This window comes from Chiloscyllium plagiosum, chromosome 3 (assembly GCF_004010195.1).
Source record: "Chiloscyllium plagiosum isolate BGI_BamShark_2017 chromosome 3, ASM401019v2, whole genome shotgun sequence".
Classification (NCBI taxonomy): Eukaryota; Metazoa; Chordata; class Chondrichthyes; order Orectolobiformes; family Hemiscylliidae; genus Chiloscyllium; species Chiloscyllium plagiosum.
The window spans coordinates 27,798,030-27,824,312 of NC_057712.1; the positions used below are offsets into that span (position 1 = coordinate 27,798,030).

Sequence of the window (26,283 nt, forward strand, 5' to 3'; positions counted from 1 at the left end):
TAAGAATGTAGTTCAGGCACTTGAACGTCCAGCTGAATATATATGAATATACTGTTGCTCTTGCCTTTTTTGACCTATTTTGGTCATCGAGCCATGTCCTGCTTTGGATCCAGTAGCATGATGCTCCTGCTGTTGACTTTATGATTAACTTCCAACCACATTGTCTTGATTTTTCCAACGGGCTTCTTCCTCAGGGAATGCGAGGGAATAATATCTTGTTCTGGGTCCTCCCAATGTATTGCAGCACATCCAAAAAGGTATTGAGGAAGTGAAACACTATCTTTGACCATCTATATTCCATTGCAACATTCATTTAACTACTAAACATTGTTTGCTTCAACTTAGGTGTTTGGAGTGTTCTTTTAAAAATTGGATTGAGAACTATTGCAGAATCATAGCGGCATGGTTATGTTAAATATTTGTTGACTAGCATTCTTAATATATTTCAAGGTTCTCTGGGCACTATCTCCATGCCAACCATGCCCTGCACCCCCACTACCTCACATTAGCATGTCAGCATACTAAATTTCCAACAAACTTTTCAGGCAGGCCGTTGACCTTTCATCAGTAGTAATAATCACAGCTTGTTTTGTTCATTGCACACAGCATGATGTAAACAAGCAGCTGTTCATCACTTGTGTTCTTCGCAGAATAGTATTACAAAAGCTGTTTTACAGTGAGACACTGAGTTATTTACTGTGTGTGTTATGATCCAGATCATTCCTGAAATAGTTCTGTATGAACCAATGTGAAAATAGATGTATGGTTTCCGTTTTTCTTACCATATCGCTGAAGTAGCAGATTTTATTGATGAGGTTGACTGGTGAGCTTTAAGAATAAAATTGAAAAATGTGACAGATCAAAAAAGAACAGTCTATTTGATGAAGTCCCTCAATCATTTCTTAAATCTGTTGTTGGGGGACCAATCATTATAAAGAATGTCCTTTTGGTTTTTTGGAAAATCCTGTGACTGTATGTTTCTGAAAGTAAGCAGCCTGACTCTATTTCATGCTTGGTGTTCACTTCCTCCTTCTGAATGATTAGCAGAAGTTGTTTCATGTCATAATAATAATTATGCTGCTTTTTTAACTTCACAGAATATTATTGATGTAGTCTTGATGCTTTTATCCTTCTAAAATTGTCAAAGTAAAACAAAAATAAATTAACAGTTACAGCATTATACATCGGTGGGACCATTATGAATAGCTCAGAAATAAGCAGGGAATTTAAAAAATATGAACTGATTTGCAATATATATCTTTCTGATCATCCAAGCTGAGGTAGATGACAGATACTATTCAACATTATTCAACAAATCCGATCCCTATCTTAAATAGTCAGGGAAATTTATCTCTTCTGTACTTTTAAGTATAAATTAAGAAAGAATTCAAACACCATTTGTACTAAGTACGAGAACATATACCGTTGTGGTCAAGCCGTAAAGTAACAGAAAAAAACCCCATTCAGTTTGTAGTACAGAATTATCAAAACCTCTTCTAGGATAGATTGCAGATGCACTAATCAATGCCATTGTTTTCTACAGATTATAATCACTGCCCGTAATTAATGCAATTAACTCACTTGATGGCATGATTAACTTTGGTGAACAGATAATATGATTTCTGCTCCTGAGAGTTTCAGCAGTGTTCATGTCGTCTTGTGACATAGTGGCTGTGTCCAACCCTCTGAATCAGAAGGTCCAGATTCAAGTGTCACCTGTTTGAGAGGTGTATCATAACATACCTGATCAGGTTGACTAAACATTTTTTACCATGGGGTGTAATTTCCACTCAATTGCTTGATATTTTTTCATCTGAAAATAACCCAGTCCATGCAAAACATTGCAGAGTTTGAAACACAAATGCAGTTAGTGCAAATTGACTTTCTCCAGTCTTTGGGTTGTCTGCTAGAAGCCATCCCACAAAACTAGCTTCAACAAAATATTTAATTAATTATCATTGGGAGTTTCTGTGAATTGGGCATTTTGCAATCAATCTAAGGAGGCTCTGTTGAGGACTTGTGCTACAATGGTAATGCCTACCTCTGAGCCAGAAGACCTGGGTCCAAGTCTTACCGTATGTCATTTCATGTCTTAGGAGACTCTTAGCATTTGGCTGGTTCTTTTAGGCACAAGAACATTAATATGCACATTTTAAAACTTTGGAATTTCTTTCTAACTTACTAAGAAACTGACTACTATAAAATAGTAACTAATAAATGTTGAGTGTAATTTTTCATCAACTTTGTCAATCATTGCAAATTGGGTTACTGTGGGTTGGCACTGCACTTGAATATTCTTACTTGTTGTGACAGACCCATTTTCAGCTGTATTAATCAAACTTGAGCTCTTAAATTCCTCAAGGAATATGTTTAAAGCAGAATTTATTTTTTAAACAAGATAATTTAGAAGAGTTGTCCAGTTTTGCTGGCTATGGACATTTTTTTCTCAATGGTGATTTACAAATGAATTTGAGCAGAAACCCAAGAGAAAATAAAGAGCACTTCTTCAAAAATGGTGCAAAGACCTGTGCCCAGATTACCAATCATATTCCTAGAGAAACTGCTCCCATGTTTTAATTAGCTAGATCATCTGCAGAGAGCAGTTGTCATAGAGATGTACAGCACAGAAACAAGCCCTTCGGACCAACTCATCCATGCCGACCAGATATCCCAACCCAATCTAGTCCCACCTGCCAGTACCCAACCCATATCCCTCCAAACCCTTCCTATTCATATACCCATCCAGATGCCTTTTAAATGTTGCAATTGTACCAGCCTCCACCACTTCCTTTGGCAGCCCATTCCACACGCTCACCAACCTCTGCATGAAAATGTTGCCCTTATGGTCTCTTTTATATCTTGCCCCTCTCACCCTAAACCAATGCCCTCTTGTTCTGGATTCCCCCGCCCAGAAAAAAGATCTTATCCATTTAACCTATCCATGCCCCTCATGATTTTATAAACTTCTATATGGTCACCCCTCAGCCCCCAACATTCCAGGAAAAACAGCCCCAGTCTATTCAGCCTCTCCCTATAGCTCAAATCCTCCAACCCTGCCAACATCCTTGTAAATCTTTTCTGAGCCCTTTCAAGTTTCACAACATCCTTCCGATAGGAAGGAGATCAGAATTGCACACAATATTCCAAAAGTGGCCTAACGAATGTCCTGTATAGCCGCAACATGTCCTCCCAACTCCTATACTCATTGCACTGTCCAATAAAGGAAAGCTTACCCAATGCCTTCTTCACTATCCTGTCTACCTGCGATTCCACTTTCAAGGAACAATGAACCTGCTCTCCAAGGTTTCTCCCTAGGACCTTACCATTAAGTGTACAAATCCTGCTCTGATTCCAAAATGCAGCACCTTACATTTATCTAAATTATACTCCATTTGCCACTCCTCAGCCCATTGGCCCATCTGGTCAACATCCCGTTGTACTCTGTGGTAACCTTCTTCACTGTCCACTATACCTCCAATTTTGGTGTCATCAGCAAACTTACTAACATACATCCTATGTTCACATTCAAATCATTTATATAAATGATGAAAAGTAGTGGGCCCAGCACCGATCCTTGTGGCCCTCCACTGGTCACAGGCCTCCAGTCTGGAAAGCAATCCTCCACCATTACCATTTGTCTTCTACCATCGAGCCAATTCTGTTTCCAAACGTGTAGGTCTCCCTGTCTTCCATGAGATCTAACCTTGAGAATAAAAGTAATTTCAGTAATGTAAGACAGCCCAATTTAAACTCAGTGGGATTGCTAACTAGTCTCCTTTGAGGAACCTTATCAAATGCCTTACTGAAGTCCACTTAGATCACATCTACAATTTTTCCCTCATCACTTCTCTTGGTTACTTCTTCAAAAAGCTCAGTCAAGTTTGTGAGACATGATTTCCCAAGCGCAAAACCATGCTGACTATCCCTAATCAGTCCTTGGCTTTCCAATTACATGTAAATCCTGTCCCTCAGGATTCCCTCCAACACCTTGCCCACCGCCAATGTCTATAGTTTTTCCTTATCACCTTTCTTAAATAGTGGCACTACATTAGCCAACCTCCAGTCTTCCGGCACCTCACCTGTGACTATCAACGATACAAATATCTCAGCAAAGGGCCCAGCAATCACTTCCTGAGCTTCCCACAGAGTTCTCTGGTACACCTGATCAGGTCCTGGGGATTTATCCACTTTTATACTTTCAAGACATCCAGCACCTCCTCCTCCTCTGTAATATGGACATTCTGAAAGATGTCACCATCTATTTCCCAACATTCTGTATCTTCCATGTTCTTCTCCACAGTAAATACAGATGCAAAATACTCGTTTAGTATATTTGCCATCTACTGTGCCTCCACACAAAGGCTGCCTTGCTGATCTTTGAGGGGCCCTATTCTCTCCCTAGTTACCCTTTGTCCTTAATGTATTTATAAAATCCCTTTGGATTCTCCTTAATCCTATTTGCTAAAGCTATCTTATGTCCTCTTTTTGCCCTCTTGATTTCCCTTTTAAGTATATTCGAACTGCCTTTATATTCTTGGAAGGATTCATTCGATCTTTCCTGTCTATACCTGACATATGCTTCCTTCTTTTTCTTAACCAAATCCTCAATTTCTCTATTCATCCAACTTTCCCAACACCCAGCAGCCTTTTCTTTCACCGAAACAGGAATATATTGATTCTCGACACTCGTTGTCTTATTTTTGAAGACTTCCCATTTTCCAGCTGACCCTTTACCTGCAAACGTCTGCCCCTCATCAGCTTTGTTAGTTCTTGCCTAATACCATCAAAATTAGCCTTCCTCCAATTTAGAACTTCAACTTTGCGACAAAATTATTTCCAACATTTTTTTTCCTGTAAAATATTTCTGAATCTTAGATCATAACACATAGGAGTGGAAGCAAGGCTATTCGGCCCATCGTGTCCACTCCACCATTTAATCATGGGAAATGGGCATTTCAATTCCACTTACCCGCTTTCTCCCCATAGCCCTTAATTCCTTGCAAGATCCATAATTTATCAATCTCCCAATCAAAAGCCTCCACCACACTCCACAGCAATATATACCACAGGCCCACCATTCTCTGGCTGAAGAAATGTCTCGTCATTTCCATTCTAAATTGACCCCCTCTAATTTTAAGGCTGTGCCCACGGGTCCTGGTCTCCCTGCCTAATGGAAACAACTTCCCAGCATTCACTCTTTCTAAATTTTACATTATCTTGTAAGTTTCTATTAGATCTCCCCATAACCTTCTAAACTCTAATGAATATAATCCCAGGATCCTCAGTCGATCATCATATGTTTGGCCTACCATTCCAGGGATCATCCGTGTGAATCTCTGCTGGACATGCTCCAGTGCCAGTATGTCCTTCCTGAGGTGTGGGGCCCAAATTTGGATGCAGTATTCTAAATGAAGCCTAACCAGAGCTTTATAAAGTCTCAGAAGCACGTTGCTGCTTTTATATTCCAACCCTCTTGAGATAAATGACAACATTACATTTGCTTTCTTCATCATGGACTCAACCTGTAAGTCAACCTTTAGAGAATCCGGTACTAGCATTCCCAGATCCCTTTGTATTTTGGCTTTATGAATTTTTTCACCGTTTAAAAAATAGTCCATGCCTGTATTCTTTTTTCCAAAGTGCAAGACCTCGCACTTGCTCACGTTGAATTTCATCAGCCATTTCCTGGACCATTCTCCTAAACTGTCTAAGTCTTTCTGCAGCCTCCCACCTCCTCAGTACTAACCTTCCTGTCCGCCTAACTTTGTATCATTGGCGAACTTCACCAGAATGCTTCCAGTCCCTTCATCCAGATCATTAACATATAAAGTGAACAGCTGCGGCCTCAACACTGAACCTTGCGGGACCCGACTTGTCACCAGCTGCCATTCCGAAAGAGAATTTTTTATCCCAACTCTCTGCCTTAGTGAGACAGCCAATCCCCAATTCATGCCAGTAGCTCACCTCGAACACCATGGGCCCTCACCTTACTCAGCAGCCTCCCATAAGGCACTTTATCAAAGGCCTTTTAGAAGTATAGATAGATAATATCCACTGGGTTTCCCTGGTCTAACCACTTGTTACCTCTTCAAAGAATTCTAACAGGTTTGTCAGGCATGACCTTTCCGTACTAAATCCATGCTGACTTGTTCTAATCTGGCCCTGCACTTCCAGAATTTAGAAATCTCATCCTTAATGATGGATTTGAGAATTTTACCTACAACCAAGGTTAGACGAATCAGCCTATAATTTTTCACCTTTTGTCTTGATCCTTTCTTGAGCAAGAGGGTTACAACAGTGATTTTCCAATGATCTGGGACTTTCCCTGACTCCAGTGATCTTTGAAAAATGACAGTCAGCGCCTCCGGTATTTCCTCAGCCACCTTCCTCAGAACTTTAGGATATAGCCCATCGGGTCCAGGAGATTTATCAATTTTTAGACCTTTTAGCTTTTCTAGCACTTTCTCTTTTATAATGGTTACCATACTCAAATCTGCCCCCTGACTCTCCTTAATTGTTGGGATAATACTCAGGTCTTCCACTGTGAAGGCTGACACAAAGTACTTATTAAGTTCTTCAGCTATTTTCTTATCTCCCAGCACTAGCCTCCCAGCATCAATTTGAAGTGGCCAAATTTTTGCCTCTCGTTTGTTTATGTATTGAAAGAAACTTTTACTCTCATTTCTAATATTACTGGCTAGTTTGCCTTCATACTTGATCCTCTCCTTCCTTATTTCTCTCTTTGTTATCCTCTGTTTGTTCTTGTAGTCTTCCCAATCTTCTGATTTTCCAGTGCTCTTGGCCAATTTAAAGGCTCTATCTTTTTCTTTGATACATTTCCTGACTTCCTTGTCAGCCACGACTGTCTAACTCCTCCCGGATAATCTTTCTTTTCTTTGGGTTGAACCTCTGTACTCTATCCTCAATTACGCCCAGAAACTTCTGCCATTGTTGCTCTACTGTCTTCCCCACTAGGCTCTGCTTCCAGTCGATTTTCGTCAGTTCCTCTGTAATTACCTTTATTTAACTGTAACACCATTACATCCAATTTTGGCTTCTCTCTTTCAAACTGCAGATTGAAATCTACCATTGTATCATTGCTGCCTCCTAAGTGTTCCCTTACTTTAAGATCTTTTATAAAGTCTGGTTCATTACATAGAACTAAGTCCAGAATAGCCTGCTCCCTCTGGGCTCCATCCAAAATGGCATCCTGTAAGCATTCCATGAATTCCCTTTCTTTGGATCCATCGGCAACATGATTCAGCCAGTCCACCTGCATATTGAAGTCCCCCATGATCACCGTGACCTTGCCTTTCTGACATGCCCTATCTGTTTCCTGGTACATCTTGCGTCCCTGGTCCTGACCACTGCTGCGAGGTCTGTACATAACTCCCATTATGGTTTTTTGCCTTTGTGGTTCCTCAACTCCACCTACACAGACTCCGCCTCATCTGACCCTGTGTCATTCAGTGCCATAAATTTAATCTCATTCTTAACTAACAAGGTAGCCCCGCCCCCCTCTTCCCGTCCCCCTGTCTTTTCGATAAGTTGTAAATCCTTGAATGTTTAATGGCTAGTCCTGAACCCCCTGCAACCACATCTCTGTGATGCCTACCACATCATAATCATTCACAATGATTTGTGCCGTTAATTCATCTGCTTTGTTACGAATACGACGAGCATTTAGATAAAGTGCCTTAATGCTAATTTCCTTATCCTTATGATTTCCAACATCGCTAGTAATATGTTCTAAGTTATCAGTCCTTTTTGCTTCATTTCTAGCTTGCCTTGAACTTAAACCCTGCACACATGCTAACCTGCTGCTTATCTTTCTACTTCACTCCATACTCCCTGTTGTTTTTCCTTTCCCTTCCCCCCCCTGACTCACAAGTTTAAAGTCCTAGTGACCACCCTATTTATCCTTTTCACCAGAACACTGGTTACAGATTTCTTCAGGTGTAGACCGTCCCATCGGTAGAGACACCTCCGGTTCCAAAACTGATGCCAAAGTCCCATGAAATGGAATCCTTCTTTCTCACACCAATTTCTCAGCCACGTGTTTACTTCCCTAATTTTCTTATACCTATGGCAATTAGCATGTAGCTCAGGCAGTAATCCAGAGATTATGACACTTGTTCTTCAATTTCCTTCCTAGTGCTTGATAATCCCCAAACAGGTCCTCCTTCCTAGCCTTGCCTATGTTGTTAGTGCCAATGTGGACCATAACAACTGGATCCTCCCCCTCCCGCTCCAATATCCTTGAGTCAAGTTCAGCAGCTAGATAAAAACTGATCATTAATTACCTCTGAGAAAAATTACATGAAATAACATACATTTAAATTGACATTTTATAACTCACTTTACATTTAACTTCCATAAAATACTGACAATATACACATTATACAACAGTTCTTATTACTATTTTTGTTAATATTTGATTTAATTTGTTATAGCTGACTTGTTAAGTAGTGTCTTAAATCAGATATCCTTTAAAGAGCAACTCGGGTTGAATATTGGAGTCAAAGAGAGGTACAGAATTGAAACAGAACCTTTGTTCCAGCTCGTCCAAGCCGACCAGATATCCTAAATTAATCTAGTCCTTTTTGCCAGCATTTGGCCCATATCCTTCCAAACCTTTCCTATTCATATACCCACCCAAATGTCTTTTAAATGTTGTAGTTGTACTTTCTCTGGTATACACACTTTCTCTGTATGAGAAAGTTGCCCCTTGGGTCTTTCTGCTCTCATCATAAACCTATGCCCTCTAGTTTTGGACTCCTCGACCCTGGGGAGAGGACTTTGTCTATTTATCCTATCCATGCCCCAAATGATTTTATAAACCTTTATCACCCTTCAGCCTTCAGGGAAAATAGCTCCAGCCTATTCAGCCTCTCCCTATAGCTCAAACCCTCCAACCATGGCAACATCCTTGCAAATCTTTTCTGAACACTTTTAAGTTTCACAACATCGTTCCTATAGCAGGGAGACAAGAATTGCCCACTGTATTCCAAAAGTGGCCCAACTAATGTCCTGTACAGCCACAATATGACCTCCCAATCCCTATGCTCAGTGCTCTGACCAATAAAGACAAGCATACCAAACATTTTCTTCACTATCATGACTACCTGGGACTCCACTTTCAAGGAACAATGAATCTGCACTCCAAGGTCTTCTGAAGTGAAACTATCACAGTATTCTAACAGATGAAAGGCTTAACAGACAATCAATTTTTCAATGTAAATCACACTGTAAATTTTTGCTATAAATTCTGTGTGTTAGGATTGAGCCCTCCACTACCACCTGATGAAGGAGCGACACTCCGAAAGCTAGTGTGCTTCCAATTAAACCTGTTGGACTATAACCTGGTGTTGTGTGATTTTTAACTTTGTACACCCCAGTCCAACACCGGCATCTCCAAATTCTGAAGGTGATATATTCATTCATTAATTTATGTATGCTTGTATCAAAATTTTCTGTAAGGAGAAGAGAATCTAATGCTTTCAGACAAATGGGAAAAAACCTGTAAAGGAATAGTAAAGGAATTATGGTTTGAATTTTATTGCAACACACCTTCCACTGTAGGAGAAATGAGCAATTATCCTGAGGCTAAACTACAAAGTAAGATGCTGTTTGTTGAACTTTAACTTTAAACTCAAAAATATTACTGTTGAACAAGATTGTAGTCAAACTCTGTAACTGCATTTACCATATTTAAATATTTCAGGGTGAAATTTATCTATGCCAGCAACACAAAATGGGTTTATGGCAAGTAAGCAGCAACCAGTTTTTATTCTTTTATTGTTTGGAAAAAATTTCTGAGATTTTTGATTTCAAACCAAGTCAAAACAACAGTGCAACTCAGGAAAAAACTTTGAACTACCATTTTGTGAACTTTATTGAAGAAATTATTTGATGAGATGAAAATTTGGCTGGGAGCCTATTTACATATACGTTGTTGACACTATATTTTGTATGGTTCCGGGCAAAGCCTTAGCTGCAGGCGTAGGCAAAGCAATTATTGCATGTTCTAACTGATGATAACAATACAGTGAGAGAAACATTCCAAAATGAGGAAAATGTGCAACCAGCAGAATGTTCAGTTCTAGTGCTTGAAATTAAGCACACTTGTTTTCAATTAATTATAAAAACCCTCTAGACACTCACTCCTCTTAAAATAAATTCACAATCTAGGCAACCTGAACTAACCTGAAAATAACGGTTTGCAAAATCGATATTTTGTTTCACATGATACCAATTAATTAGATTCAGTAGATGAGGAAGTTGCTGATGAGCATGTATTTGTAACATGATTTGACAGGCCAAAGAATACAAGACAGTTTAGGTGTGAGACCACAATCAATAGTCAATTGAAGGGATGTGTTGGAGGATTTTAATTATTCCTGACCAGAGTCTTTTCATTTTCAAAAATGTGAACTTTAATAATTTTTGGTCAATGACTTCCTGCATTATATTTCATTCAATTTGATTCCCCTTTTTAAAAATATGACTTTTTTCCCCTTTATTTAGCATTTCCCCTCTACGGCATGCAGTATTCTTCGCCGAGAAATCGGGAACTCAGCGCGTGGGGAGTTTCAGGCATGGCAACACGTCCTAACACTCCGCAGCATATTGGTACACCAGCACCAAGTACTGTCTTGGTGCTTTATTCTCTCTGTCTCCGTCTCTGTCAAATTGTGGCATGATTTCTTTCTGTATCTGGGTGTTAGTGATGTGGTTCTGTGTCATTTCTCTAATCAGACAGGTGAAGAGGGTGATAAATCTGAACCATATCCAGATTGGACAGGTTATAGATCAGAATGGAAGCCACTGGGAAAATAACAAGACCAATAACAGTTTGCGTTTATATCACATGTTTAATGCAGGAGAGGATACTTCACAGGAGTATAATGATAAAAATGTAATGCAGATTCAAAGGAAGTATTAAGTGAGTTGAAGAAACAGTTGGTTAAAATGATACATTTGAAGGCAGAGAGAACATATGCCCAGATAGTTGAAAGCATAGCTACCAAAGATGAGGGTGAAGGGAGTTAAGGTTAGTAAACATTGGATGAATTCAGAGCTTTGGAGAATTGCAGAAGATTGGAAGGAAAGCCATAAATTGATTTCAACATGAGGTGGACATATTTCAATTTGATGCTTTGGATAAGGACTAGAGAGTTCTGGATGAGATCAGCTTTAGAAAGGTTACAGGAGGCCAGCCATGGAAGTAATTTAGCCTGGAAGTAAGAAACGTAAACTTAAAGGTTTCATCAGCTAATGGTCAAAGATGCAGTGAGACAGGGGAAGATTCAAAAGAGGTGTGAGGGAGGGGGAGATGGTTAGGTTGCTGTTGCAGCACAGGTAAGAATAAAGAACAAAGAAAATTTACAGCCCAGGTACAGGCCCTTCTGCCCTCCAAGCCTGAGCCGATCCAAATACACAGTCTAAACCTATTGCCCAAATCCTAAGGATCTGTATCCCTCTGCTCCCCACCTACTCATGCATCTATCTTAAACGAATCTACCATGCCTGCCTCTGCTACCTCTGCTGGCAACGCATTCCAGGCACCCTCTGTGTATAGTACTTTCCACGTGTATCCCCCTTAAACTTTTCTCCTCTCACCTTGAATGCATGACCTCCCTTTACTGAATCCCTCACCCAGGATAAAAGGATGTAGCCAGTGAACTGGAGTGGGAATGAAGTCAGAAACTGAGCTCAGAGTCAAATAGATACCAAGGTTGCAGCGTTGGTCAAATAGATACCAAGGTTGCAGTGTTGGTTTACAATGTGAGACAGTGGCCAGCAGGGACCCAGGATCTGTGGTGGGGGTGCATATTTTATGGTAATGGCCAAGCACAGTGCCTTTGGTGTTGCTTATATTTAATTGCAGTAAAATTAGGTTCCATTGAGACTGAGTGTTATTGGGTAGCTTGACAGTGAAGTGTTGCTGAGTGTTAAATAATGATGTGGTAAGGTGGCTTCAAAAGTACTGAAAAACAATAACAAATTTAAAATGAACAGTAATGTAAAAGTACATGGCACATTCAACAAATAGAAATACTGTTAGTCAGGAAAGGTATAAGCTTAGTAGGTAAAGACAAGTATGTGACAGCTATGCAAAAGTAGATACAGAAAACTGTTGATAATTTAATTTGGTACAAGTGAAATTAAACATGGTGGGGGGGGAGGTTAGTGAGGGGGTGGAGGAGAGGATGAATTCTGCACGAGAAAAACCTATTATCAATATTATTACAGGCCTGAATGCCTGCACTGAATTTCATTGTGCACCATGAATGATGGCTAGCTGCTAAGTTGCCACATGTGACTTCTCCTCCATCTCACATTCACAATTGTTTGTTTGAATTTAGCTACTCCCTACTGACTTCAGCTTTTGGTGGTGTGCTGCACCAAGGGAGACTCATGGCAGAACAAGCCCTGGCTAACAGACATTCCAGTTTCAAGAAGTGCTATTCAATCAGATGCAAGGATTTTAACTATATTGTCCATTCTAATCTGGCCTCAAAGTTTACCACCAGCTGAGATTGGTTTGCAGTCTCGCTTGGTGTCACTTAACCAGAAACATAGTGATACACAGGACCAGAAGATTAGCCAATCTAAGCAATCACAAACTCAAATAAAAATTATCTAAAATTGTCTGGCAACATCTTTGGAGAGAAATCAGATAGTGTTTTGGGTCCAGTGATTCTTCTTCAGAACTGATTTCTCTCCATAGACGCTGCCAGATAATTTCAGATAATTGTTTTTTGAGTTTAGATTAAAAAAACTGAATTTTAAGGTCTGATTCCTTCAAGTCTATGTGACATAATCTTAGTAGGTGGCACTTAACATTTCCCCCCATTTTATACTTAATTTGCTGCCTGACTTTGAATTTGAAAAATTATTGGAAGGTATGGAATTTACCAGTTTAAAATCTGAGACCTGATGGTAAAATCCAGGTCAGTATCCTGAAAGTATTCATTTTGTATCCTGCTTTATCTGTATCATTAAAGAAATTTAAAATGTTCATAGGTTACAAACTCAATCCTGAACTGAATCAGTTCCTTGATTGAAAAGTTGGTATTTGTTTTAACAGAAACCAAGAAAGTTCACTGTATAACAGCATATTAAGCTGAGATGCAACAAAACATAATAGACACTGATTCCATAGATAGTACATGCAGCTAAAACAGAACTTTTTAAAGGCATCTCACTGCCATCAAGTGGAAATGCTTTCCAGTGAACATTTAGTAAGAGGCTGAAGAACAAAGGGAAATCTGGCATACAACTTGGGAATATAGAATTTAGGAGTAGGAATAGGCCATTTGGCACTTCAAGCCTGCTCTGACATTTAGTTTTGGGATGAGGACCTTTTCTTGTAAAAAACGATTAAACAAGTTTCACATGTACCTATTGATGTTTAAAAGAAAAAGAGATGATCTTACTGAAATGTATAAGGTCATGAGGGGACCTGATAGGATGAGTAGTAGGAGGAGATTTAGTGGGGACACAGTTTAAAATTAAGAGGCCTCCGATTTAGGACTGAGGTAAAGAGATTTACTTCTTCTTTCAGAGGGTCTTTAGGTTATGGGGGTTTACAAGAAGGTGGAGATGTGACCAGAAGTATAGCCATGATGTTGCTACATGAACTATCTATGGAATCAATGTCTATTATATTTTGTTGCATCGCAGTTGGCTTCTATTATAATAATCTTTTTTTAAAATAAGCAGACCAAATCTGTGCACAAGACCCAATCTGTGTTTCTCCCACCAAGACCCTATAAAAAAGCTGCAGTAAAATGTTTATATTCTGCTCCCTTTACAATTAACTCCAACATTCCATTTGTCTTCCTCATCAGTTGTCGTACCTGCATAATATCAGGGAGATGGCACGTTAGTGGTCATGTCACTTGACTACTATTCCTGAAGCCCTGACTTTGGCCTTTGGGAAGATGGGTTTAAATCCCACCATGGCAGTAGGTGAAATTTATAGTGGCTCAGTGGTTAGTACTGCTGCCTCACAGTGCCAGGGACCTGGCTTCAATTCCAGCCAGGCTTGGGCAACTGTGCAAGCTTCACACAGACATTCTCCACGGTTTCTGCCAAGTGCTCCGGTTTCCTCCCACAGTCCAAAAATGTGAAGATTATGTGGGTGAGCCGTGGGGAGGGTTACAGGGATGGTTCTGGGTGGGATGCTGTTCGGAGAGTTGGTGTGGAATCAATGGGCCAAATGGCCTGCTTCCACACTATAGGGATTCTAAAATTCTATGAATAAATCTACATTTGGAAGCTTGTCTCATTAATGGTGCCATGAAACTGCGATCAATTGTTTGGATTCACTGATGTCTTTCATTGGAGGAAATCAGCCATGCCTACCCAAACCTCAGACCCACTGTAATGTGGTTGAATTTTAACCTGTGCTCTGAAATCATCTAGAAAACCATTAAATTCAAAGGCAATTCAGAATGGTAACAAATGCTGGCATTGCCAGTGATGCCCATGTGCCCCAAGATTTTTTTAAAAATTACCTTTAATATGTAACAGGACTCTCCCATCTCTTGGTACTACTGAGCTCTGCTATCCCTCTCCCTATTTAGAGAACATATTGCTTTCCTCTTCTGCATGCCAAAGTGGACAAATTCACAGTTTCCCACATAATACTCCATCTGCCAATTTTTGTTTATATCCCCTTTCAAACTCTCTACCTCCTCTTGACAACTTACTTTTCTACCTGTCTGACCGATATGATCATTGCAAAGCTGTTAAATCCAGTATTGATGTTACATGTGAAAAACTGTCACACATTCTTCATCTGATGACATTTTATGGCAGAAGCTGTTACATTGAAAGGCTTTTGAGTGTTTAAGAGAATTTAAGGACTTTGGTTAGCATTGTGGTTCCATGGAAACCCTACAAATTTAAACATTTTACTGGCTAAAAAGAAACCAATTTGAATCGAAGAAACAATGTAGTAGAAGGGAAGTGCTTATGTACCCTCTAGTTTGTTGGGCTAAGTGCTTATGATATCACATGCATCATAGGCAAATTTGTATGCTCATTAAGATAATGGTGAGTATTGCTGGAACCTGGACCATTTTCAGCCACTCAGTTTTCAAATCTGCATTCTGAAGTCAGGGTGTGTTGATGCAGGATCAGGACTAATAGCAGCAATTCAGATCTAACAAGGCACAAACCTGTTGATATCACTTGTCTTTTATTCCTTACTGGAACTGAAGTGGTGAGGCTACTCAGCTCAAGTCTGGTGCTCTCTCACCATCAGGCTATTGCAGTGGATTAATTACCTGGAGATAGTCAGCTGATTTGTGTGATCAAGGCCTCAAATAAGGACCATTAAATGGGAATGCTGGTATTTTGCTGATGGTGGGACTATTCCCACTCTGTGGGTATGCTGCTAACTTCATGCAGGCTGCCTCTATGTGGCAGCACAGCAGGTTATCAAAGGTAAAATCCCAATATCCAAATCAGAAGGGGTGGGGGTGGGGGTGGGAGAGAAGGAGGTAGGCTCACCTCAGAGGGCCATCTTGTAAGCATTCCCGTCCATCCTGTGAAGTCTAATTCCCTTAAATTTTGATTTTTTGAACCCACCTGAGGGCACCCACAATGGTGAGGCATTTATTTAGAAGAGTCTGCAGTTAAATTGCATAGCCAGTTCCACACTGTCAGCTATGATGGTTCAGGATGGTTCCAGCCTAATATTGGGATCACAAAGTCAACAGTAATATTGAGCTTCATAACTCCCTATCCAATACTTGTCCCAATATATTTATTCACCTGCTACATTTTTAGACCTTTTCCAAATCTGTTAACCAATATTATGTCGATGTTTAAAGCTAATTAGTGCCTCTCCACAAATTTGAGTGTTTCTGACCAGAGCTGGTGAACCTCCAGTAACACAACTGCACCACTGAGAAAGAAACAGCAAAACTCTGGGCACGAGACTTACCCAACAGGTGCAATGTCTTCTCTTAGTGTTCAAGCGTTTTATCGAATGAGATTCATGGTGCCAGGTCTGTTGTAATTCAATGTGTCTTTTCTCACGCAATCTTGTACTGTTCATCTAATTAATCATGTATTTGGGCTGTGCGTGCCCTTCTCAAGGAATTACATGAAGAGTTGAGAAAACTCACCACTACCAGGACCTTCGATACTGCTGGTGTCAAATTTAAAGCCCAGCCACACACCACTTCAAACACTGCAAGCCAAGAACTGCCCTTCACACTGTGGTGCTGCATTGTTATCACGGTTTTCCCAGTAAGTCAGCCTTGATCTCCCAAATCTCCACGTAATCTCCCTGTATCACCAATACAGAGCTAGAAGTACTGGTATGTCACCAGATCCAGCCAGCCTGGGCTGCAATAGCAGTCAGGTCAGTGCTATTTCCCAGGTAAAATAGATTGAATAGCACTCCTGTGCTTGACGTGTAAATGCCACCATTTTCTTTCTGCTGCCTCACACTCCCAGGGTTAGCACTCACATTAACTCTGCCATTACACATACCTCTCACCAAGGTATACCTCATGGACTGCAATTCTCATCATTGCACACATCATGTACACCAAAGGGCTCTGACCCACTTCATCGTCCCACCCACATCACCATAAACTCTGGCAGAATAACTTGTCCCACAATAATCAGAGAAGGCCGAGGCTGACAGTTGGACATAAAGCTACACACACTATGTGAGGATAAAATACTAGGCCCGACCGGGAAAAAAAATGCCACTCACATGGGGTATCAGAAATTCAGTAGCTGATCTACCCAGTAAGCTTCATTGTGTTCTGCTGCACTCCTCTGTGATTATCACCAACACTAACTCATTCTTAATCTGCACAAGGTTTTATCTCTTTTACACAACTAATTCCCTTTTCTCTTATGGAGGCACCAGTGAACCTCTGCCCCGAAGAAGCCAGAGACCCTCAGCTCCACCTTCATATCTCTATCTGAGGAGAAAGCCACTGAAGCTTCAAGGAAGCCCCGTCAAGGCTTTCACCACCCCTTCCAATGATCAGAGACTTTCATCTCGGTGGGTTTTTTATCTAGATTATACTTGGGAGCATAATGCAGTGAGCACATCACTGGCACATTTCAATGGCTGGGCGAAAGTGAGGACTGCAGATGCTGGAGATCTGAGTCTAGATTAGAGTGGTGCTGGAAAAGTACAGCAGGTCAGGCAGCATCCGAGGAGCAGGAAAATCTTTTTGGGCGAAAGCCCTTCATCAGGAATGGCTGGTCAAGGAAGAAACCAGGTTTGTGATGCTCAGAGGACTGTCTTGGGCGTTAATTACCATGAAAATGAACTAGCAAGCACAGAAACAACAGGCAGATTTGTCAGAAACAGGAAGCAGGTTTGTCAGAGATGGTTGTTAGACTGGACAGAAGGCTGCAGGAATCCAATTAAGTTATCACCAACCTACTGGCCACAGCATGCATTTGGTTTTCTCCATTGAGAGGCTGTGACTGCCACATGTCCAGCAGTCTCAGTGTCTGCTGGATATGCACACAGACCTGCACTCCTTCGCTCAAGGAATTGGTACTCAGTTTTGAGAGTTAGGTGAGGGAAGTTAGGCAAGGGACTTTGACCTGTCTCTCCAGTGCTCCTTCCTCGTGAAGATAGATTGGCGCCAGCATGCGTCCACTGGGACGGAGGCATCCCATACAGGACTCCTAAAAACTTCATCTCAGAACACTCCAGAGATGCCCACCCCTCTACCTTCCTGCTGTTGATGCTTCCAAAGACTGCAGATGCTCGAGCTGAGGAGATTGAGCCTGCACCTGGCAAGATATTCTCAGTAGGCCTGGGCACTCTAGGCCCAAGTGTCCCCAAGTCAAAGCAACCTCCGTCCCCCACAGCTGTGGAGGTTAGGATGGCACATCGACAAAATAGAATGGAAAGGAAGAAAACATTACTCAGGACATACAGGTGGCATTTGTGCAAATAAATGTTACATTGATGACTACAACCAAGGCATTGTACATTAACGTGATAACGTTTGGCTAAATGCAAGTGCAGTAAAAGTGCTGGGGCCTAGTCTGCACTACGTATTCCACATTTACTGCCGCCTGTGAAGTTACCAGTACAGAATCTTTGGAAAGAAATGGTCTGCCGATCAGTTTCTCACAGGAGTGCATTTATATTCAACTTTGCGAGGTGAACAATGGACAGCTTGATGTACAAGAAAATCTGCATGAAGCTCTGCCTCACTCAGCCTCACAGCTGTCCTGCAGGTGCTGAAGCATTTCAGGACAATTTAGCAGTCTACACACACTCTGAGGCGTTGAAGTGTAACCGATGAAGGAAGGACTGTTTGTACCCTGGTCCTATTTAACGTAACTCCAAATCACCAATGCTGGTGCATCTCTGGCTACATTCACAGGATTCTGTAACCTGGACTGGTAGTTCTCGGCCAGCAGCTTCTACATCAGGAGCCCTGCTTGGAGTGGACAGAGATTCCAAAGGAAATTTTGGAGGAGGACTGAGATGTGGTGTTTCCAGGTCACATCTAATTTTTGAACCATCTACCAGAGGCCTGTTGAAATTGCAACTAGATTGCATCAAAAAGGCTGGCCTCAACAGAAAGTATTTTTAATATCACATTCAATCAGCCAGTCCAGAGCAATACCTCTACCACTTAGAAGTCAGAAAATATTGAAATAAACAGTTTTCATTTTTAACTAAGATATATGGTACAACATCAGCATAGTGCAGACCTCCACAGACCTCCATTTGACAAGGATTGATGTGAAACCAAGTTCTAACATCTTCATGCAATACATCTTCAGCCTTGCACTACACTTCTAGTTGAAATAAAATTATCCACGTGATTCATGTGTAACAGTTGAGGAAAATATCACATCTGTTTATGTCAATATATTTTCAAATGTTTGCATCTCACATGGATAGTGCAGACAGCCAGTTGAAGATATTAACTGTTATCAATCAAAATTTTGATTGAATTTGTTGCAATTAATTTAAATGGAAGAAAATTGAACAGGTAGTGTAAGGTGCAAATAATCTTCGAGGTCTAATAATATAATCTGCGCTTCTCAGTCACACTGCACAGCAATATAACAACTGTCCTCTTCTTAAGCATAATCGTATTCTGACAACATTGATTTTATTTCACTTTTAAAATACTTGGATAGAGCCGAATTAAAAACTATATTGTATCCCATATAAATTAGTTTGGGATAATGTTAGATATAAAATCTTCACATAAAAATCAACACTCCACATCATTTTGCTTTGACCCTCAGTTACATATATCCCAGAAAATGTAGCTCATGATCTTGAGGAGGAGTCCACATCAAACGGTGAGGAGGAGAAAATAGTCGTGTCAAAGGAGAAGCTACCTGCTCAGCTAAATGACTGCTAATTTATCCTTTCAAGTTGCAAGGGAACAAAACACAAATTGCTGGAGAAACTCAGCAGATCTAGCAGCATTTATGAAGATAAAAGTAGAATCAACATTTCAGGTTGAATGACCCTTCTTCAGAACTACAAGGGAAGTTAGTTTGCCATATCTTGGTCTTGTTGATTTTCAGTGGTGTAATCATATTCGTGTAAAGTTGATGAAAGTGCTATTCTTGCCAACCAATGTAGAAGTTAACTTTTTAAATATATCTCTAGTACATTAGCTGGCATTGCAGATAATGGCAATTCTGCTTTCAAAAGAGGTGGAGGAGGCTGTTTTTGGCAGCAGTGGAACCTTGACAGTTTCACGATGGTGCTCTTACTTTGCAGACAACCTCAAACAGGAAACACAACTCTGCTGTCATGCAGCTTGAAGAGACAATTGAAGATGATTGCCAATATGTCTGCCTGGGTCTGTAGATAAAGTCAGCTGAATATTTAATATTGAAGGAATGCCAGTTCAGTGTCAAATATACTTTCTAGCATGTATCTTTCCATCTTCTATCACATTGACATTGAAATACTGTGGATAATTTTAACTTTTGGGAATGACAGGTGATATCAGATCAGCCATCCATTAAGTATTGATGCTATTTCCCTTTCCATGAATGGATAAAGAAAATTGGGAAATTTGTGGCTCATCCCATTGTACTAATTCCAAAAAAATTGAAGTTGCCCTACAGCATTTGGGCTGGTTTAAACACACACTTTTTATTTATTCCACTTTGCAAACATTTTGTAGCTTGCACTTAATTTGTTGAGAGTATATTTTATTTGGAGAATCCCATCTGAATATCCCCTCGACTTTAGCAACCTCCCTGGTGAATCTCTGTTAATGCTGTGAATCCAAGTGGTTTTTCAATGATTTTGCAGCAAATATTTGTTAATTCTCATTCCTATATAACAGTCATATGTTAATTTGATGTTTAAAAAGTACCAAAATCATTTAGAAGAAAAGTCAAGTAACATCCTTTGCCCCTTTAGTATCTCGTTTGTTTTATATATGCTCTTGAATGCACTCCAGATGTTTGAACAAAATGTAATTTCATCCTAAACTTTTCCCCATTGCCAAGACTGATCTTTTCAGCTAGAAAATATACACCAATACATCAATTAACTTTAAAATTTCAATTAATGTCCATTGAGGAATTTGTACTGTATAATGCTTTCTAATGAAGTTATTTTAACATTCCTTTTATTCAAATGACCTATTGCAATAAATTATTTCTTCAGTATCTGAGTGAACATAAGAGATTCACTGCCACCTCTCAACTGCTTCTTGGAAATTTACTTTAGTAAGCTGCTCATTTGCACCATGCAACCTAAACTTGATGAATGGAGCCTCTATCACTACAGAACCAATGTGTCTTTGTCTCTGTTCAATGTTTTTAATATGTAACATTGCTGGTTTTTTCCAGCTGCTCCTGTGTGTAATCTGTTTCATCTCTGTTAAGCTCGATAGTAGTCCACTAACCACTGACAACTCTTAGTGCATATATTTATTCATTAGAAAAAGCTATTCCTCTGAGTGATTAGTTTGACAGCTTCCCTTGATTCAGAATTCTGTTGTAGGTAGCTTTATGTACAAGACAGGGCCAAAACTATGGAAAGGCATTTTATATTTGCTCATCGTCCCTATACAAACTGAAAGGTGGTGTTTGTCATTCATGGAATCAAAAAACCAAATGCCTAAGTAGTTGATATTTGAAAATGATTTTTTTTTTTGTGATGCATGACCAGTGACTTCAAACACAATTCTGTTCTGATTAAAAAAGCTTCTCAGGGTATGTTCAGTGAAATATCTCCATTCTATTATATGTACAACCTGAAATACGATTGTTGCCTTGGAATGAAAATCAGTCATTCCAATAATAATCCATGTCATTCCACAATTCAGCATTCCCAGCAGGAAGCTGAGTTTAGAGGAAGTGTATCTCAGGAAATCATAAGCATCTTTTCCCTTTGTTGTGAATGCCAGGTCATGGAATCAACCTTGTAATGACCTCGATCATCAAAAAACTATATGATACATTATCTTCCTTTCATAGTTCTCATTTTATCCCACATGTGTTCTGGCTCAAAACACTCTAGTCAGGTGGTATGACAACTCATTTATAGTACCATACTTGTGCCAAGTTTGCCCTGCTAAAACTGTAGACTATATTTATCAACAAGAGACAACAGCCAATATGCAAATAATAAACCTGTGCAAATAGTCAAAAGAGAAGAAATGACTTGCATTCAGAGACAACCGTCACCATCTCAGGTTTCCCCAAGGTGCTTCAGGCACAATAGCATATTCATTTTTAAAGTGTGGTTACTATTCAATTGTAAGAAACATGACAAGTGATTTGAGCACAGTAAGCTCCTCCAAAAGGTAATGATGAAAATGACCATTGCTTTTTAGTGATTTGATATTCAGTCATAGGGTATGGGTATTCCTGGTAAGGCCAACATTTGTTGCCCATCCCTAATTGCCCTTGATCAAAGTGGCTTGTTAGACCATTTCAGGCAGTCTAAAGTAAACTGTAAACCAAACCAAATCAGACAAGAATGACAAATTTCTTTCCCTAAAAAGGTAAGTACATAGGTTTTTACAACAATCTTATGGTCAGTATCCCTCACACCAGTTTTTAATTCCAGATTCAATGAATCGAAATTCATCTAGCTGCTATGATGTGTTGTAAAGAAAAACCAGGGAACTATACACCTGTGAGTCTGACTTTGGTTGTGGGTAAATTGTTGGAGGCGACTTTAAAAGATAGGGTTTATGGACACTTAGAGAGGCAAAATTGATTAGGGATAGTCAGTATGGTTTTGTGCAAAGAAAATTGTGTCTCACAAATTTGATTGAATGTTTTGAGGAAGTTCCAAAAAAGATTAATGAGGGCAGAGCAGTAGACATTGTTTACTTGGACTTTAGTAAAGCCTTCAACAAGGTTCCGCATGGTAGACTAATAAGTAAAGTTAGGTCACATGGGATTCAGGGTGAGTTTGCCAGTTGGATACTTAGTTGGTTAATGGCAGGAGACAGAGAGTGGCAGTGGAGGGTTGCTTTTGAACCAGAGGCCTGTCACCAGTGGTGTTCCCCATGGATTGGTTCTGGGTCATCTTTTGTTTGTCATTTATATAGACGATTTGGATGAGAGTATAGAAGGCATGGTTAGTAAATTTGCGGATTACAACAAAATTGATGGCACAGTAGACAGTGAAGAAGGTTTTCTAAGATTACAAAGCGATCTTGATCAAATGAATCAATGGGCTAAAAATGGCAAATGGAGTTCAATCTGAATAAATGTGAGGTACTGCATTTTGATACAATAAACAAGGGTAGAACTTAGATAATTAATGGTAAGGTATGGATAGTGTGGTAGAACAGAGGAACCTAAGGGTTCTGATACATAATTCTTTGAAGTTTGCATCACATATAGACAGGATAGTTAAAAAGATGTTTAGCACACTTGCCTTCATTGCTCAGTCCTTTGAGTATAGGAGTTGGGAAGTGATGTTGAGATTGTATAAGACATTAGTGAGGTCTCTTCTGGAATACTGCATCCAGTTCTAGTTATTAAACTGGAGAGGGTTCAGAAGAGATTTGCTGGGACATTGTCAGGTGTGGAAAGTTTGAGTTATCAAGAAAGGTTGGATAGGCTGGGACTTTTTTGGAGCTTAGGAGGTTGAGAGGTGACTTCATAGATATTTATAAAATAATGAGGTGTATATATACAGTTAATGGTAGTTGTCTTTTCCCTAGGATGGGGGATTTCAAGTCTAGGGGGCACATTTTTACTGTGAGAGGACAAATATTTAAAAATGACAGGAGGGGCAAATCTTTTACACAGAGGGTGGTTCACATGTGGAATGAACCTCCTGAGAAAGTGGTAGATGTGGGTACAATTACAACATTTAAAAGACACTTGAATAAGTGCATGAATAGGAAAGGTTTGGAGGGATTTTGACCAGGAGCAGGCAGATGGGGTGAGTTTAGTTTGGGATTATGTTCAGCATGGGTTGGTTGAATTGAAGGGTGTATTTCTGTGCTGCAAGACTCTATAACTCTATGTTTCTGGACCATTACAAGTTCAATGACATTACAATCCAACCACCATCTCCCCACATTGAGATATCCAGTTGAATGTGTATGGCTTATGTAAAGCCTTGGTTGAAACTTTGGCAGCAGACCAAATCTTTCATAATTCTGCAAACATATATATCCAGCCTGATGTGAGTTTTGCTTCCAGCAGGTGTCATTACCTAATGCGGCAATGTGATCCCTCGAAACGTCAGAAATTAGACATGGGTGGTGTAATATTGAAAGTTCCAACAGACTTTTGTAACAGCTGGTTAAAATATATATTATACATATTCATTAAATTCACAGACATTTAAGTGTCTGGCCTAGCATTAGGCTAGTCAATTACAGTACTAGAGTAATAGTAGGATTTCATGCTCCAAGTGATCTGATGTAAGATGGGAAACCACAGGTCAAGAGCTTTGATAAAGTGTTGGTGTCATAAGCATGTTTCTCAATAACCGACCATGAGATGTAAAACAACACAGTCCTAATGTATGGTTTGAGAGCTGTCTCAAATTTACAATATTTTACAAGGATTCTGGGTAATCCAAGATGGAGGACAGGAAAAATTTCTGGCTGTAAGAGCTGCTCTTTTTTTTGAGGTATTTTAGCTGCTGGAGGTGATTTCCGCAAATTCCAGGAGCAGCAATTACTGTTTTATATGCTGTTGCATTGTTTTGAAACTTTGGAAAAAAAAGGTCAAAACAACAGCAGTTTTAAAAGGGAGAAGAACAGACAAAGGAAGCATATGGTGAGGACAGTGCAGAAGAGGGAGAGAGAGAGAGAACCTGCACAGTTACTGCCTTTGCTGTTTTTGAATTCATGTGTCGCTGGACATCAGAGTGCATCTGGGAAAATTAACAAACGGTGAATTTCACAACTAATCTTTGGGCGAAGTTACAACACAGAATCAGATAAGTTAATTGTTGTTTTAAGTCTGCCCAAGAGAAAGGCTGTATTAGTGAGTACAGTGGGTTCTTTCTTAATTATATGTTTTTGGAGAAAACTTAAAAGATAAGCCAGAGCTATTAATTTAACCTGGTGCAGTGTTTTGTAGAGGAATAAGGCAGTGTTATTTTCTGGGTCTGTAGATTGTGAAGGAGCAAAAATTGCCTTTGCAGTGATATGTACTTCTTGTAAGATGTGGGAGTTTAAAGAGAGTTTAAGGGTTACTGCAGATTATATCTGCCATAAATGCTGTTGGATGCAAATTTTGTCAGATCGAGTGGATCGGTTGGAGAGACAGATAGAAGCGATTAGGAATTTGCAACAGCAACAATATGTGATGGATGGCAGTTATAGGAAGGGAAGAATGTCTCAGATACAGACACATAGAATGGATTAACTCCAGGAAAGGTAAGAGAGGTAGGCACCTAGGGCAGGAGTCTTTTGTGGATATACCCATTTCAAACAGGTATGTTGTTTTGGAAAATGTAGGGGGGGTGATGAATTCTCAGGGGAACTTAGCACGAACAGCCAAGTTTCTGGTATTGAGACTGGCTCTAATGCAACGAGGGGTACGTCATCTTCCAAGAGATCAATTGTGTTAGGGGATTCTGTAGTCAGAGGTACAGACAGACATTTCTGTGGCCAGCAGAGAAAAAGCAGAATGGTGTGTTGTTTCCCTGGTGCCAGGATCAAGGATATCTTAGAGAGGGTGCAGAATGTTCTCATGGGGGAGAGGGGCCAGCAAGAGGTCATTGTCCACATTGAAACCAACGATATAGGAAGGGAAAAGATTGAGATCCTGAAGGGAGATTATAGAGAGTTAGGCAGAAATTTAGAAAGGTCCTCAAGGATAGTAATATCTGGATTACTCCCAGTGCTACGAGCAAGTGAGGGCAGGAATAGGAGGATAGAGCAGATGAATGCATGGCTGAGGAGCTGGTGTATTGGAGAAGGATTCACATTTTTGGATCATTGGAATTTCTTTTGGGGTAGAAGTGACCTGTACAAGAAAGACGTATTGCACCTAAATTGGAAGGGGACTAATATACTGGCAGGGAAATTTGCTAGAACTGCTTGGGAGGATTTAAACTAGTAAGGTGGGAGGGTGGACCCAGGGAGATAGTGAGGAAAGAGATCAATCTGAGACTGGTAGAGTTGAGAACAGAAGTGAGTCAAACAGTCAGGGCAAGCAGGCACAAGGTAGGACTAATAAATTAAACTGCATTTATTTCAACGCAAGGGGCCTAACAGGGGAGGCAGATGAATTCAGGGCATGGTTAGGAACATGGGACTGGGATATCATAGCAATTACAGAAATTTGGCTCAGGATGGTCAGGACTGGCAGCTTAATGTTCCAGGATACAAATGCTACAGGAAGGATAGAAAGGGAGGCAAGAGATCAGGGGGAGTGGCATTTTTGATAAGGGATAGCATTACAGCTGTGTTAAGGGAGGATATTCCCGGAAATACATCCAGAGAAGTTATTTGTGTGGAACTGAGAAATAAGAAAGGGATGATCACCTTTTTGGGAATGTATTATAGACTCCCCAATAGTCAGAGGGAAATTAAGAAACAAACTTGTAAGGAGATCTCAGCTATCTGTAAGAATAATAGGGTAGTTATGGTAGGGGATTTTAACTTTCCAAACATCGACCAGGGCTGCCATAGTGTTAAAGGTTTAGATGGAGAGGAATTTCTTAAGTGCGTACAAGACTATTTTCTGATTCAGTATGTGGATTTACCTACTAGAGAAGGTGCAAAACTTGACCTATCTTGGGAAATAAGGCAGGGCAAGTGACTGAGGTGTCAGTGGGGGAGCACTTTGGGGCCA

The 26,283-nt window shown here is 40.1% G+C and overlaps 1 protein-coding gene across 8 annotated transcripts in view; it reads left to right on the forward strand.

Annotated features, from left to right (window-relative positions):
- dlgap2a (discs, large (Drosophila) homolog-associated protein 2a) overlaps nucleotides 1-26,283 on the forward strand; it is a 729,001-nt gene that overhangs the window by 660,532 nt on the left and 42,186 nt on the right. For 7 of the 8 annotated variants that reach the window (XM_043678985.1, XM_043679043.1, XM_043679007.1 and 4 more), the window contains one exon: nucleotides 10,528-10,632. The exons of the other annotated variant lie outside the window; for it this stretch is intronic. In XM_043678985.1, coding sequence (XP_043534920.1) covers nucleotides 10,528-10,632 — 105 coding nt within the window. The remainder of the gene's footprint in view (nucleotides 1-10,527; nucleotides 10,633-26,283) is intronic. 8 annotated transcript variants of the gene reach the window in all.